This window comes from Hemitrygon akajei, chromosome 5 (assembly GCF_048418815.1).
Source record: "Hemitrygon akajei chromosome 5, sHemAka1.3, whole genome shotgun sequence".
Classification (NCBI taxonomy): Eukaryota; Metazoa; Chordata; class Chondrichthyes; order Myliobatiformes; family Dasyatidae; genus Hemitrygon; species Hemitrygon akajei.
Window position 1 is genome coordinate 97,513,551 of NC_133128.1, and position 16,900 is coordinate 97,530,450.

General features: G+C 40.9%; 1 protein-coding gene across 1 annotated transcript in view; it reads left to right on the forward strand.

The window, feature by feature from the left end:
• hacd2 (3-hydroxyacyl-CoA dehydratase 2) overlaps positions 1 to 16,900 on the forward strand; it is a 68,487-nt gene that overhangs the window by 22,183 nt on the left and 29,404 nt on the right. Inside the window, exons 2-4 of the mRNA XM_073046118.1 lie at positions 283 to 400; positions 10,354 to 10,372; positions 11,862 to 11,950. Of these exons, the coding sequence (XP_072902219.1) occupies positions 283 to 400; positions 10,354 to 10,372; positions 11,862 to 11,950 (226 nt within the window). The remainder of the gene's footprint in view (positions 1 to 282; positions 401 to 10,353; positions 10,373 to 11,861; positions 11,951 to 16,900) is intronic.

The following is a 16,900-nucleotide window of genomic DNA, read 5'->3' on the forward strand; positions in this document are numbered from 1 at the left end:
CTCTTTTAAAACCCTTCTTAAAATGATCAGACTTTTGCTATCTGTCCTAATTTTTCACCTTTCCTCACTCGAGTACCATTTTGTCCAATAACGCGAGTTCAGATTTTACATTCAACAATATCAAAGCCAGTGACATTCTATTGAAAGCAGCTACAATTAATCTGGGTTAATGGAAGTACCACTGTTCCATAAATAGAATGTACTACTTTTACTAAGGATTAGAAAGATCTTTGTTTTGAAACCTCTGAAAGGGTCCCATTTTTAATCCTGCTTCTGTTTCAGGTGGCTAGTTATTGCGGTTGGTCTGATTCGAGCTGGGCTGGCCCGGGGCACCTATCACGGTCTCTACTATTCCATTGAAAAACCGCTGAAGTTCTTCCAGACAGGAGCACTGCTGGAGGTGGGTGATTGCAGAAAGTCCCTTTTATGTGCTGAGGCTCTTTTCTGGCAATGGATTCCTAATCCCACGTTTTTGGTTCTATGGGCTCCTGGTAGGCATTGAGTTTGAATTCTGTAAACTGTGGTCAGACCATAGATAGTGACGATACAGTTTGGCACATTGAGGGGAGATGGCTTTGACAAAAGCTGGGAGTGATTGTTCCTTTGCATGTGGGTGTGATAAACAATGGTCACATTTACTGCCTTTAAACTGAATGACTGATTGTTCAGGCTATATAACTAATTGTTAGCCCATTTTATAGGGTCATTCAGAGCTAGACACACTGTTGAGAGGTTAAAGTCACCTATAAGCTAGTCTGGTTAAGATTAACCAGTCAAGTTTTTAAACAACATTTTGGTAGTTTTGTGATCATTTGCGCTCGTGTTTTTATTTAAATTACTGAATTTAAATTCACTAGTTGCTGTGATGGGATTTGAACTTGTTTCTCTGGATTGTTGGTTCAGGCCATTTGTTTGCTGACCTGGTAACTTGTGCATTCCTATTCCAACCCTTGTCTATCTTTAGCCAGAGGATGGTGAATCTGTGGAATTCATTGCCTTAGACTGGAGGCTAAGTCATTGGGCATATTCAAAGCAGAGGTTGATAGGTTAAGGGCATCAAAGGTTACGGGGAGAAGGCAGAAGAATGGGGTTGAGAGGGATAAATCAACCATGACAGAATGCTGGAGCAGATTCACTGGGCCAAATGCCCTAATTCTGCTCCCATGTCTTGTGCTCTTATGGCTTTATCTTTGAGTCTTCTAAGTGCATGTAAGGTTACTGAGCCTTGTGGACCAGCGCAGGATCTCTCAGTAGCTCATGTGCTGTATTGATACCTTGCCAGATGTTGATTCCTGTTGAGCCTTTGGATTAGTACTGGGTATGGTACTCTGTCACTGACTGCATCTCAAAGCTATAAAAGAGACATACATCTTCAGATTCATCCACCTTGTTTATTATTTTTCTGTCCTTCCACTTTACCAACACAATTGTCTTCATAATCTATTATTCAGCTGTATCGAGAAGGTTAAAAGTGTTGTGTATAGTGTAGAAACTTGTCATAGGTGACAAGGGGACATAAACAGTATGCAGAGCTGGGCAGAGAAATGGCAGATGGAGTTCAATCCAGAAAAGTTTGAAGTAATATGCATTGGAAGATTGAATTTGAAGGCAAAGTACAAGGCTAATAGCAAGATTCTTAGTAGTGTTCCAAAACAAAGGGAGTCCAAGTCCATAGATCCCTTAAAGATGTTGCACAAGTTGATAGGGTGGTTAAGAAGGTGTATGGTGTGTTATCTTTCATTAGTTAGGTGATGAGTTCAAGAACCACGTGATAATGTTGCAGCACCAATAACTTTGGTTCGACCACACTTGGAGTATTGTGTTCATTTCTGGTCGGAAGGATGGGGAAGCTTACAGAGGACATTTACCAGGATGCTGCTTAGATTAGAGAACCTATCTTATGAAGAAAGGTTGAGTATGCTAGGAGCTAAGGAGAATGAAAGGTGACTTGTTAGAGGTGTATAATATTATAAGAGGCACAGATAGCATGGATAACTAGCACCATTTTCCCAGCGTGACAATGGCTAATAGCAGAGGACGTCTGTTTAAGATGTTGGGGGGGAAAGTTTAAGGGAGGTGTTAGAGATAATTTTGTTTACTCAGAGTGGTAAGTGCCTAAAAAGCACTACCTGGTATGGTGGTAGAGGTTGATACATTTAGGAGACTCCTAGATAGACACATGCATGAAAGAAAAATGGAGGGTTATGGGGTATGTAGGAGGGAAGGGTTAGATTGATTGTGGAGTAGGTTAAAAAGTCAGCACAAGATCTTGGACTGAAGTGCTTATTTTCTATCATACATTCAGAACATGTCATTTTCTACTTGAAAGAAGTGGACTTTCGTCTACACTTCTCTCTCCCTCAGTAAAGCACCCAACATAATCAACGTCTTCACCCAACCCAGATATTCTCTCTTCTCTGATGATAGGTTTTGGCCCGAAACATCAACAGTGCTTCTCCCTACAGATGCTGCCTGACCTGCTGTGTTCCACCAGCATTTTGTGTATGTTGTTTGAATTTCCAGCATCTGCAGATTAACTCGTGTTTATTTTCTCTTCTCTCCCAGCTTCTGTTGGGCAGAAGATTCAAAACCTTGAAAACATGCTTCACAGGGCTCAAGGACAGCTTCTGTCTCAAATGTTCCCTAGTACATCATCATAATCTAGATTGTTATGGCTTTACACTTTATTATCTGTCTGCATTGCCTTTTCTCTATTGCTTTTTTTAATATATTGCTTTTTATTATAACACTTTATTCACAGTGTTGTTACTTTCCTTCTACTACCTCAGTCCACTGATCTAATGAAATTATCTATACAGGAGGCATGCAAAACAGTTTTTCACTGTGCCTCAGTATATATCACAACAATAAGCCAATTTACCAATTCAAAGTTCAAAGTTTTTTAATCAAAGAATGTATGTCATCATATACTACCTTGAGATTCATTTTCTTGCAGGCATTCACAATAGAACAAAGAAATATAATAGAATCAATAAAAAAAATACACAGAAAGACTGAGTAGCAACCAATGTGTAAAAGGCAATATGTACAAATACAAAAATAAATAAGTACATCAATAATTACAAAGAACATGAGTTGTAGATTTCTTGAAGGTGAATCCATAGGTTGTGCAATCAGTTCAGTGTTGAGTTGAGTGAAGTTATCCATGCTGGTACAGGAGCCTAATTGTTGAAGACTCTTCCATTCTTTGGCATTGGTGTTTTTATACCAGTCCATGATGCAACCAGTCAGTATACTCTCCACTATGCATCTATAGAAGTTCGTTAAAGTTTTAGGTGACATACCAAAGCTGCGCAAACGTCTAAAAAAATTGATATGCTGCCATCCTTCTTTGTAATTACACTCCTGTGCTGAAAATCCTCTGAAATGACAGCACTGAGGAATTTAAAGTTACTGGTCTTCTCCATCTCCAATTCGCTGACTTATGGACCTCCACCAGTTTCTTACTCCTATAGTTAATAATCAGCTCTTTGGTTTTGCTGACATTGAGTGAGAGGTTGTTGTTGTGACACCATTCAACTAGATTTTTAATCTCCTTCCTATAGCATATGCTGATTCATCACCACTTTTGATTTGGCCAACAAGTGATGTCATCAGCAAACTTACATATGGCATTGAAGCTGTACCTATCCTCACAATCATAAATATAAAGAGACTCATGCAGGGGACTAAGCACACAATCTTGTGGCACACCTGTGGTAATGATGATTGTGGAGGTAATGTTGCCAATCCAAACTGACTGGGGTCAGCAAGTGAGAAAATCGAGGATCCAGTTGCACAAAGAGGTATCAAAGCTTAGGCCTTGGAATTTATTGATTAGTTTTGAGGGGATGAGAGTGTTGAATGCAGAGTTGTAGTCAATGAAGAGCAACCTGATATAAGCATCTTCACTGTCCAGATGTTCCAAAGCTGTGTGAAGAGCCAGATATAATTCAGACCTCTTCTGGGGCAGGTGGGACCTATACAAAAGGAACCGGTTGCACTTGAATCCACCGGGAACCAATATTTTTGCAGGCAGGTTTATTAGAGCTATGGGGAGTGGTTTAAACCAATATGGCAGGGGGATGGGAACCAGTAAGATAGAACTGAGAATGAACCAGCAGGTTTACTTTGACTTACAATGGCTTACATGACTGTAAGGAAGGACAAGCCAATGATTAGGTACAAATGCAGACAGAGCAAAGAGTTAAATTGTACCACAGAGTCAAAATACTAAAGGGTGAAGAATGCAGGACTGAAGGTGCTGTATTTAAATGCATGTAGCATTTGGAATAAGGTGGACAAACTAGTGGCGCAATTAGAGATTGGTTGGTATGACGTTGTGGGCATCAATGAGTCGTGGCTGAACTTCAAAGGACAGGCAGGAAGGCATAGATGGTGAGGTGGCTCTGTTACAAAGAGATGGAATTACATCCTTAGAAAGAGGTGATATAGGGTCAGAGAACGTTGAATCTTTGTGGATGGAGTTAAGAAACTGCAAGGATAAAAAAAAATTAGGAGAATCATATGTAGGCCTCTAAATGTGGGGAATGTGAGATTGCAAAGGGAGCTGGAAAAGACACATAATAAAGGTAGTGTCACAATTGTAATGGGGGACTTCAATATACAAGGGGATTGGGAACATCAAGTTGGTGTCGGATCGCAAGAGAGGGAATTTGATGAATGTCTGTGAGATTGCTTTTTAGAGCAGCGTGTGCTTGAGCCTACTTGGGGAAAGGCTGCTTTAGATTGGGTGCTGTGTAATAACCCAGATCTTGTAAGGGAGCTTAATGTAAAGGAGCCCTTAGGAAGCAGTGATCATAATATATTGAATTCATACTGCAATTTGAGAGGGAGAAGCATAAGTCACATGTATCAGTATTGCGATGGAATAAAGGGAATGAGAGAGGACTTGCCCAGGTGGATTGGAGGAGGATACTGGCAGAGATGATGGTAGAACGGACATGGCTGAAGGTTCTGGGAATAGTTCACAAGGCACAGTATAGATATGTCCCACAGAAGAAGTTCTCAAATGGCTGGGGTAGGCAACCAAGGCTGACAAGGGAAGTTAAGGACTGCATAAAAGCCAAAGGAAGGGCATATAATGTAGCAAAAATTAGTGGGAAGTTGGATGATTGGGAAGCTTTTAAAATCCAACAAAAGGCAACTAAAAAAGCTATAAGAAGGGAAAAGGTTAAATATGAGGGCAAACTAGCCAATAATGTAAGGCAGGTTACCAAAAGTTTTCTCAGTTATATAAAGAATAAAAGGGAGATCGGAGTTGATATTGGACCACTGGAAAATGATGCTGGTGAGGTAGGCAAGGCAAATTGAAAGGTCTTAAGGTGGATAAGTCACCTGGACCAGATGGACTATACCCCAGAGTCTTGAAGGAGGTTCTGAAGAGATAATGGATGTATTGGCCATTATCTTTTAAGAATCACTTGATTCAGGCATAGTCCTGGATGACTGGAAGATTGCAAATGTAACTCCACCCTTTAAGAAGGGAGGAAAGCAAAAGAAAGGAAATGTTATTCCAGTTAGCCTAACCTCAGTGGCTGGGAAATGGAGTCTCTTATTAAGGATGAGGTTTCAGGGTACTTGGAGACTAATAATAAAATAAGTCAAAGTCAGTATGGTTTCTGTAAAGGGAAATCTTGCCTGACAAATCTGTTAAAGAGTTCTTCGAGGAAATAACAAGCAGGGTGGACAAAGGAGAAACACTGGATTTACTTGGATTTTCAGAGGGCATTTGATATGGTGTCACGCATGGGGCTGCTTAACAAGATAAAATTTTATGGCGTTAGAGGAAAGGTACTGTCATGGATGGAGGAATGGCTGACAGGCAGGAGGCAGTGAGTGGGAATAAAAGGGACCTTTTCTAGTCGGTTGTCAGTGACTAGTGGTGTTCCTTGGGGTCAGTATTGGGACCCCACACTTCTCACATTGTTTATCAATGATTTGGATAATGGGATTGATGGTTTTGTGGCAAAGTTTGTGGATGATACAGAGATAGGTGGAGGAGTAGATAGTGCTGAGGAAGCAATGTGATTGCAGCAGGACTCAGACAAATTGGAAAAATCAGCAAAAAAGGCAGTTGGAATACAGTGTTGGGAAATGTATGATAATGCATTTTGGTAAAAGGTACAATGGTGCAGAGTATTAACTAAATGGGGAAAAGGTTCAACCAAGAGGTGCAGAGGGACTGAGGAGTTCTCGTGCAAGACTCCCAGAAGGTTAATTTACAGGTTGAGTCTGTGGTAAAGAAGGCAAATGCAATGTTGGCATTTATTTCAAGGGGAATAGAATATAAAAGTAAGGAGATGATGCTGAGCCTTTATAAGACACTAGACAGGCCGCACTTAATTTATTGTCAACAGTTTTGGGTCTCATATCTCAGAAAGGATGTGTTGTCATTGGAGGTTCACAAGGATGGTTCTGGGAATGAAGGGGTTAATATAGGAGGAGCGTTTGGCAGCTTTGCGCCTGTATTCATTGGAATTTAGAAAAATGCATTGGAACCTAATAATGTTGAAATGACTAGATAGGGTGGATGTGGAGAGGATGTTTCCTATGGTGGGGGTATCCAGAACTGCAGGGCACAGCCTCAAAATTGAGGGGTGACCTTTTAGGACAGAGGTAAGGAGGATTTTTTTTAGCCAGAGAGTAGTGAATCTGGAATGCTCTGCCACAGACTGAAATGAGGCCATGTCCATGGGTATATTTAAAGTGGAAGTTGATCATTTCCTGATCGGTCAGGGCATCAAAGGATATGATGAGAAGGCAGGTGGATCTGGGATTAACTATGATGGAGTGCTGGAACAGATTTGAAGGCTGAATGATCTAATTCTGCTACTATGTCTTATGCTCTTATGGAAATGGCATTTGCTTTTGACCTGTTGTGACATTAGACAAATTGGAGCTTCTCTGGCAGGAGTTCATAGGTTTCATCATCAACTTCTCAAAGCGCTTAGGATATAAGTGCTATTGGAGTATAGTCGTTGAGGCCAGTTACCACAATCTACTTGGTGAATCACAGAATGGAATTTTGGACAACTCTTACACTACAAATTAATTGCTTTCTCTTCTACACAGCTTTTGTTTAGGGAGATGTACAATTCTCTTTGGGGAGATAATTAATCATATTTTAGTTGTCAAAGTAACAACTTTATCTTTTCTTGATTATAGCTTGACGTTGCTATTCTTATCTCTTATTTAGTCTAAAACCAAACCACATTTCTCTGGCAGATTTGCTTGTTACAGATAGATGGTTGTGGGCAGATGGTGCTTTTGGCTGAGGTGTTTATTGTTAGGATTGACCAGTGAGTAGGATGAATGTGAATTGCTTTGGTTGGTAGGATTCCTGGCCTTTTACTGTTGCTGGGGTTACAGACAGTGGGAGCACTAATGTACAGCTCTGTTGTTACCAATTAAAATACATGTGGACTTTAAGGCGAACCTAATCTGAATTCCAATTGTTGGAATGCACTGATAGATCTTCTTGAACCAGCCCTAATAGTTGATGGTAAAGAACAACATTTCTGGAGTGTTTTAACACATGCATAGCAAATAAAGTACTTGTCTAATGTAGAATTAGAAAACACAGGAAAATATTCAGGGTTTGAGATAGAAACCATGGAGAGAAACAATAAAATTCAGGAAATCCAATTGGTTTTGAGCAACAAGTTGGAAAGGACCTGTCTAAGAATAACTGAGAATAACAGTAAACATTTTAAAACAGTTCCTTTTGCTCCGCCATCAGGATTTCTGAATGGGCAATGAACCAACCCATGAACACTACCTCACTAATTTTGCTCTCTTTTTGCACTACTTATTTATATACCTTTGTAATATTGTTTATGTATTGCACTGTAATGTTGCTTCAAAACAACAAATTTCATGACATATGTTGGTGATATTAAACTTGATTCTAATTCATAACCTAAAGCTATTGCAGTTGACCTGCTTGAAAGATCTTGTGTTCAAGCTTCAGCTGCATTTTATTGGAAGTGCTTGAGGCCCAGTCAGAGTGGTGGTGGGACAGAGAATTAAAACAGAAAGCTCAGGACCACAGTAGTGGAACTGTACAGAGGTGCTAACTAGTGATCATCTGGAGCTATGGAATGGTTACAACACGGAAGGCAGCAATTCTGACCATTGCAGTCCTGTTAGTTTTGTTACTCTCCACTTTCTTCATAACCATGCGTATTTCATTGTATTCAAATATGCAAAAAACTTTTGAAAGTCGAGCTTAAATTATAAACATTTGCTTTATTGTAAATTGAAATGTATATTGAAATACAGTCAGCCCTCCTTATCCGCGGGTTCCGCATGCGCAGATTCAGCCAACCGCGGATCGGGAAAACCAGAAGCTCTCTCTCCAGCACTCATTGTTTGAGCATGTACAGACTTTTTTTTCTTGTCATTATTCCCTAAACAATACAGTATAACAACTATTTACATAGCATTTACTTTGTATTAGGTATTATAAGTAAGTCGGAACAGGTACATCTAGTATTATTTAGCGTCAGTCAAACATTTGTCTTAGTATATAGTATATATTTTACTTTTCTATGCATTTAAAAAACTTAAGAAACTTATGTATTTTAATAATTAAACCACTGTGTTGTTTAGTAATAAGGTCTGCTCTCCTTATCCGCGGGAGATTGGTTCCGAGACCTCCCCCCCCGCCCCCCCCCCGCGGATACCAAAAAACGTGGATGCTCAAGTCCCTTATTTAACCTGGCTCAATGCGGTGGTCTTTAGGACCCAGCGGAACCCCAGACTTTATTTAACATGTCTCAGTGCGGCAGACATTATGACCCGGCGGCGCAGCTCTGAATCCGCGGTGTTTCTGTTCATGAAAATAATCATGATCACAATTGAAAATAAGGTGGAAGTGAAGAAGCGGAGAGGTGAAACACCATCGGCCATTGGAAAAGCATTAGGTTATAGTCGGTCAATGATCGGAACAATTTTAATGGAGCATGTGAAAGGCCTTGCCCTGATGAAAGCTACAATTGTTACTAAGCAACACAGTGGTTTAATTATTGAAATACGTATGTTTCTTAAGTGTTTTATATGCATTGAAAGGTAAAATATGTACTACATACTAAGAAAAACGTTTCACTAACTGATGCTAAATAATACCGGATGTACCTGTTCCAACTTCAAATCCCACTTAAAGACGGACTCAGGAATGGAACTCATTCATAACCCAGGGACTGCCTGTACTTTTAAGTATTATAAGTAATCTATAATACCTAATACAATGTAAATGCTATGTAAATAGTTGTTTTACTGTATTGTTTAGGGAATAATGACAAGAAAAAATAGTCTGTACATACTCAAACAACGAGTGCTGGAGAGAGAACTTCCGGGTTTTCCCGATCCGCGTTTGGTTGAATCCGTGCATGTGGAATCCACGGATAAGGAGGGCCGACTGTAATTGTAGCTTTCATCAGTGCAAGGCCTTCACATGATCCATTATTCTCACTTTATCCTTTAAAATTGTTATGATCGTTGACCAACTGTAGCCTAACGCTTTTCCAATGACCAATGGCATTTCACCTCTTTCTGATCGTTTTATTATTTCCACTTTATTTTCAATCGTGATTGTTTTCCATCAACGGAACAGAAACACTGCGGGTAGTGGGTCCTGAGCTCCGCCGGGTCCTAAAGTCCACCACACTGAGACAGGTTAAATAAGAGACTTGGGCATCTGCGTTTTTTGGTATCCGTGGGGGGGGGGGGGGGGGGGGTGTCCTGGAACCATTCCCCCGCGGTAAGAAGGGCCAACTGTATACAGTGAAATGCGTCGTTTGCATCAAATCAAATCAGTGAGGATTAAGCTGTGCAAGTGACACCATGCTTCCAGCTTCAACATAACATGCCTACAATTTACTAACTCTGATTGGTAGTCCAGGAAACTGGAACACCCTAAGGAAACCCAAACAGTCACAGAGAGAACGTACAACCTCCTGACAGGCAGTGGTGATAATTGAACACCGATTGGCGATCACTGTCACTGTAAACTGATGCACTAATTGCTATGCTACTATGCCACTCATGCTTTAGAGGTTTTAACCAGTCACAATAAAACGAAAAAGTTCAGCATGGGTCTTCTACCAATTATTTTTATAAATATCATGGCAGAAGTTTATGTAGTTAATGTTACAGCCCAGTTTCTACTCAGCAAATACTGAAATATCAAGCCTTTTTGTGGCTTCTTCAGTTAATGGGATCCTTAAGATTAAGTAGCCAACTTTTGCACACCTTAATGTACTGTAACAATTTATAACATTAGTAAAAGAGTGTGAGCACACTTTTAAATATGTTTCTTCTGTTTTTCAGATCCTTCATTGTGCTGTGGGTATGTATGTACTTCTGATCCTAAAGCATAGGTAACCATTTGATTTTTTTTGTTTAATCACCTTTCTCTTGTAATATGTTAATCATGCACAGTGAGCAATTTCTGTCTCACTGTTCTTGTGTATCCTGTCGATGTAAAGTTATATATTGAATCTCACCAAACTTTGCCAAGTGGGATCAGTTATATTTTCAATAAACAACTAATAGTCAGCCCTCCTTATCTGCGAATTCCACATCTGCAAATTCAACCAACCGCAAATTGTGAAAACCCGGATGTGCTCTTCCAGCACTTGTTGTTTGAGCATGTACAAACTTCTTTTCTTGTCATTATTCCCTAAACAATGCAGTATAACTACTATTTTACATAGCATTTACATTGTATTAGCTGTTATAAGTAATCTAGAGATGATTTAAAGTATACGGGAGGATGTGTGTGGGTTATCGTGGATCAGGATCGAAAAAAATCGGAAGTTCTCTTACTAAGTAGGTTGGAACAGGTACATCCAGTATTATTTAGTGTCAGTTAGTCAAACGTTTGCATTTGTATATAGTATATATTTTACCTTTCTATGCATATAAAACACTTAAGAACCTATGTTTCAGCGCCAGGCTCAGGAAGTTCCCGAGTTCGATCTAGTGACAGACCGCTCCCGAGTGTGCTCTCCACTGTGCCAGGTTGATGTGGAGGATCAAAAACCCAAAAACCAATAATTAAACCACTGCGTTGTTTAGTATTAATCATAGCTTTCATCGGGGCAGGGCCTTTCACATGCTCCATTAAAATTGTTCCGTTCGTTGACCGACTGTAGCCTAACGCTTTTCCAATGACCAATGGTGTTTCACCTCTTTCCAATCGCTTTATTACTTTCACCTTATTTTCAATCGCGACCGTGATTATTTTTGTGAACAGAAACACCGCGGATTCAGAGCTATGCCGGGTCCTAATGCCCACCGCTCTGAACATGTTAAATAAAGTCTGGGGTTCCGCTGGGTCCTAAAGACTACCGCATTGATTCAGGTTAAATAAGGGACTTGAGCATCCACGATTTTTGGTATCCGCGGGGGGGGGGGGGGTCCTTGGAACCAATCCCCCGCAGGTAAGGAGGGCCAACTGTATTCTAGTTCAGTTACTTTAAGTGGATCTGAGGGGCAGGCTTTTCACATGGAGGCTGGTGGATATGTGAAGCGAGTTACCAAAGGAAGTGGTAGAGGCAGGGACAAGGTTCAAAAGATGTTGGACAGATAAGTGGATAGGAAATGTTTAGAGGGATAAGGACCCTATGCAAGCAAACAAGACCAGTTCTGTAATAACTTGGTCAGCAAGGACAAGTTGGAGCGAAGGGCCTGTTTCATATACCACAAAGGAATTAAATTTAACTCTTTCCTTACAAAAGTGCTTGCTGCATTTTTTCCCTACAGATGGCATTTCCTTGTCTCTGGTCATATAATTAAAGGTCATATCTCTGTTAGTGTTTCTTTTTCTTCTACAGGAATTGTTCCATCCTCTGTGGTCCTAACTGGGTTCCAAGTGATGTCACGTGTATTCTTGACATGGGCGGTTACACACAGTGTGAAACAGGTAGGGGAGTTATGAGGACTAACACCTGCAATTGTATTTAGCAGCCCTTTCATTTATCATGGGGGATACCACCTGGGAGAGGATTGTGCATTATGCCTAGTTAGAGTGATTATCTTCTCTTGAATCAGAATCGTTTAATAACACCAGCATATGGAAACATAGAAAACCTACTGCACAGTACAGGCCCTTCGGCCCACAAAGCTGTGCCAAACATATCCTTACCTTAGAACTACCTAGGCTTACCCATAGCCCTCTATTTTTCTAAGCTCCATGTATCCATCCAAAAGACCCTATCATTTCCGCCTCCACCACTGCCGCTAGCAGCCCATTCTGCACACTCTCCACTCTCTGCGTAAAAAACTTACCCCTGACATGTCCTCTGTACCTACTTCTAAGCACCTTAAAACTGTACCCTCTTATGCTAGCCATTTCAGACCTGGGAAAAGGCCTCTGACTATCCACACGATCAATGCTTCTCATTATCTTGTACACCTCTATCAGGTCACCTCTCATCCGTCGTTCCAAGGAGAAAAGGCCGAATTCACTCAACCTATCCTCATGAGGCATGCTCCCCAATCCAGGCAACATCCTTGTAAATCTCCTCTACACCCTTTCTATGGTTTCCAAGTCTTTCCTGTAGTGAGGCGACCAGAATTGAGCACAGTACTCCAAGTGGGGTCTGACCAGGGTCCTATTTAGCTGTAAACTCTTAAACTCAATCCCAAGATTGATGAAAGCCATGTGTGTAATTTATTAACTTTGTGGCAGCAGTACCACATAGATAATATAGAAAACAATTTGTGTGTGTTTGTGTGCATATATATAAAATAGTCCGATTAAATAAGAAGTGCAAAAACAAATATAACAAGTAGTGAGTTAGTGTTCATGGGTTCAATGTCCATTCAGAAATCAGATGGCAGAGGGGAAGAAGCTGTTCCTGAATCATTGATTGTGTGCCTTCAGGCTTCTGTACCTCCTTCCTAATGGTAGCAATGAGAAGCAGGCATGTCCTGAGGGTGGTGGGGCTCCTTAATGATGGATGCTGCCATTTTCCTGCACTGCTCCTTGAAGATGTCTTGGATACTGTGGAGGTTAGTGCCCATGGTGGAGCTAATTTTACAACTCCACAGCGTACTTCGATCCTGTGCAGTGGCCTTCAGATGGTGACACAGCCAGTCAGAATGTTCTCCCTGGTACTTCTGTAGAAATTTGTGTGATTTTAGGTGACATTCCAAATCTCCTCAACTCCTAATTAAATGTAGCCGCTGTCTTGCCTTCTTTATAGCTACATCAGTAAGTTGGGACCATATTGGGTCCTTAGAGGTATTAACACCCAGGAACTGAAATTGCTCACCCTCTTCACTTCTGATCCCTCTACGAAGACTGGTGTGTGTTCCCTCATCTTTCCTTTTCTGAAGTCCACAATCAGCTTTTTAGTCTTACTGACACTGAGTGCAACGTTGTTGCTGCAACACCTCCCAACTAGTTGGTATACCTTGCTGTTACGCCCTCTCATCTCCATCTGAGATTCTACCAACAATGGTTGTATCATCAGCAAATTTATAGATGGTATTTGAGCTATACCTAGCCACTCAGTCATGGGTGTAGAGAGAGTAGAACAACGGGTTAGGCACACAGCCCTGAGGTGCGTAAGTGTTGATCGTCAGCAACTTGGGTTTGTTATTTCAATCCGCACAGATTGTGGTCTTCCATTTAGGAAGTTGAGGATCCAGTGCAGCAGGAGGTGGGGAGCTACAGAAGCCCAGGTTCTGTAGCTTTTCGATCAGAACTGTAGGACTGATGGTGTTAAACTCTGAGCTATAGTCAATGAACAGCATCCTGACATAACTATTTGTGTTGTCCAGGTGATCCAAGGCCACGTGGAGAGCCTCTGAGATCGCAAACACTGCAGACCTATTGTGGCAATAAGCAAATTTCAGTGGGTCCAGGTCCTTACTGAGACTGGTATTGATTCTAGCCACAGCCAACCTCTCAAAGCATTTCATCACCGTAGATATGAGTGCTACTGTACAATAGTCATTGAGGCAGCTCACACTGCTCTTCTTGGACACTGGTATAATTGTTGCCCATTTGAAGCAGGTGGAAACTTCCAGCTGTGGGATATAATGTGGGAACCCACATTATGTCTATCCTACCTTGGAATTAAATCGGAGTTAAGTCTGATCCTCTGGCAATGAGCATTCACAATGACCAAGATGGAATTATGCAGACCTGTGGGAGGCCATTTAGCCCTTTAAGCCCAGCTGGCCCTTTGGAAGAGCTCTCCAATTACTCCTAATCCTTCCCCAGGCTTTGATCATTGAATCAATTTGTGGTGATAAACTTGCCTTACTTGGTACTGGTTAATCAAGGCAGCCACTTATTTGGGACAACTCTTAAAGAACAAAAACTAATCGAGACAACAACCAGGATTCCTTTTATTTATTTGCGACACTATGCCACTTAATTGGAACTGGAGACTTGCCAAACAGTTTCTAACTAGCGTCAGTCTTGTGTGGCGGCTAGATGCTACACTGCTTAGAGTGATCAGATTTTAAATCGCGGCAGTTGTGTGTTTGTGTTCAAAAGGCAGTGATTTTTGTCACTAATAGTTGGCAAGAAATATTTTGGTGTTTGTCACTAATAGTTGGCAAGTATTCAGGCTTGGAAATTCCAGAAACAGCTGGGAGTGAAAATGAAACTATTTTGCTACTTCAATAAGTTAGGAACTGTGAAGAATTTCAAGGTATCAATAATCATCTTGAATGTTACCTTTGATCCCCACCAGACACTCAGCTCTCACCTGTGGCTCCAAGTAGCTGCTTGTGTCTGACAGCAGCCACACCCCAGTACAACAGGCAGGCTAAACCATATGAGGGTAGTCGGTGGATCTTGTACCCCATTGAGATAGTGATATGCCTGTCCAAGCATGTGAAGTCAGCTCCAGTGGAATGGGTGGATGAGATCAACAGTGAGATTCAATGGCCAGAAAGTAGGTTCTGCAACACTCCATAGAGAATGAAGGGCATAACAAGTTTTAGAAGAAGTCATGGTTATCCACTGCAAACAGGGAAGACCCCATTAGTAATGTCTACTCATAGCACTGGGCCTAGATGTCCACGGTTGAGAGAGTGGAACAGCCTCATTGCAACAGCTTTTCCTCTTTAAAAGTTCTCCCACACAGGTTTCCTGTCATTGTCGGACCACTACCAGTAGGTAGTTTTGGTGGTGTTCTAATTTGTTCTGTATTTCATTTAAATGCATAATTTGTTGATCAGTTAAATGGTAGTTTGTCTTTTTTATACCTTTTTATCAATTTCCATGAAACACCATCTAATTGGGATAGCCACTAATTGGACCAAAATGTACTGGTCCCGATGTGTCCCAATTAATCAGAATCCATTGTATTTGGCCTTTGGGCACTAAGGTCTTTTGCAACATCAGACTATAGCCCTCTAACTTAACAGGCACCTTTGAACAAGCTTGATGGAAGCAGTAAGTTCACTAGCTTTGCCGATGAGCAGCTGAAACTGTGGGGAATAAGTTAAGAACCACTTAGTTAAAAATAAATGAAAATTTCCAATACTTGATGGTCATTGCAAAAGCCACATTTATTGCAGTGCCATCTGTTGCATGGACACTTCTCCATTAGAAGGTCATAGGTTTGAGTTTGCACAAAGCACAGGTTGCTCTTCCCACAGTTATTGCTGGAGAGTGCTGCACTGTCACACTGTCCGCCATTTTATTATCCCCCATTGCTACCTCTCCAGCATCGTTTTCCAACAGTCTGATATCCACTTTTGCCTCTCTTTTACACTTTAAGTATCAGAAGAAATTTTTGGTATCCTCTTGAATATTATTGGCTAGCTTACTTTCATATTCCATTTTGACCTTAATGCCTTTTTAGTTGGTTTTTAAAAGCTTCTCAATCTTCTAACTTCCCACTAATTTTTGCTCTATTATATGCCCTCTCTTTGGTTTTTATGTTGACTTTGTCTTCTCTTGTTAGCCACTGTTGTGTCATCTTTCCTTTAGAATACTTCTTCCTCTTGGGGATGTATATATCCTGTGCCTTCTTAATTGCTTCAAGAAATTCCATCCATTGCTGCTCTGCCGTATCCCTGCCAGTGTCCTTTTCCAATCAATTCTGGCCAACTCCTCTCTCATGTCTCTGTAATTCCCTTTATTCCATTGTAATACTGATGCATCTGACTTTAGCTTCTCCTTCTCAGATTTCAGGGTGAGTTTGATCATATTATGACACTTGCCCTGAAGGTTTTGTTTACCTTAAGCTCTCTAATCAATTGTGGTTCATTGCACAACACTCAATCCAGAATACCTGATCCTCTAGTAGGCTCAACCACAAACTGTTCTAAAAAGCCATCTTGTAGACACTAAAAGTTCCCCCTCCCGTAATTCAGCACCAGTCTGATTTTCCCAATTTACCTGCATATTGAAGTCCCCCCATAGCTATTGTAACATTACCCTTTTAGCATGCATTTTCCATCTCCCGTTGTAATTTGTCAGCTGCATTCTGACTGCTGTTTTGAGTCTGTATACAAAGGGTCTTTTTACCTTTGCAGTTCCTTAGCTCTATCTATAATGATTCACACCTTCCAACCCTATGTCACCTCTTTTAATCATTTGATTTCATTTTTTACCAACACAACAATGCTGCCCCTCAGCCTTCCTGCCTATCCTTTTGATACAAAGTGTATCCTTGGATATTAAGCTCCCAGCTATAATCTTTCAACCATGATTTAGTGATGCCTGCAACATCATACCCGCCAATCTACAAACATGCTGCAAATTGATCTACCTTATTCCGTAACTGTGCTGCGTGCATTCAGATATGATACCTTCAGTCTTCCGTTCACCCTTTGCGATTTTGTCCACCTTTTACATTGCAACTCATCCTATTGACTACAATTTTGCCCTGTCAACAGCCTC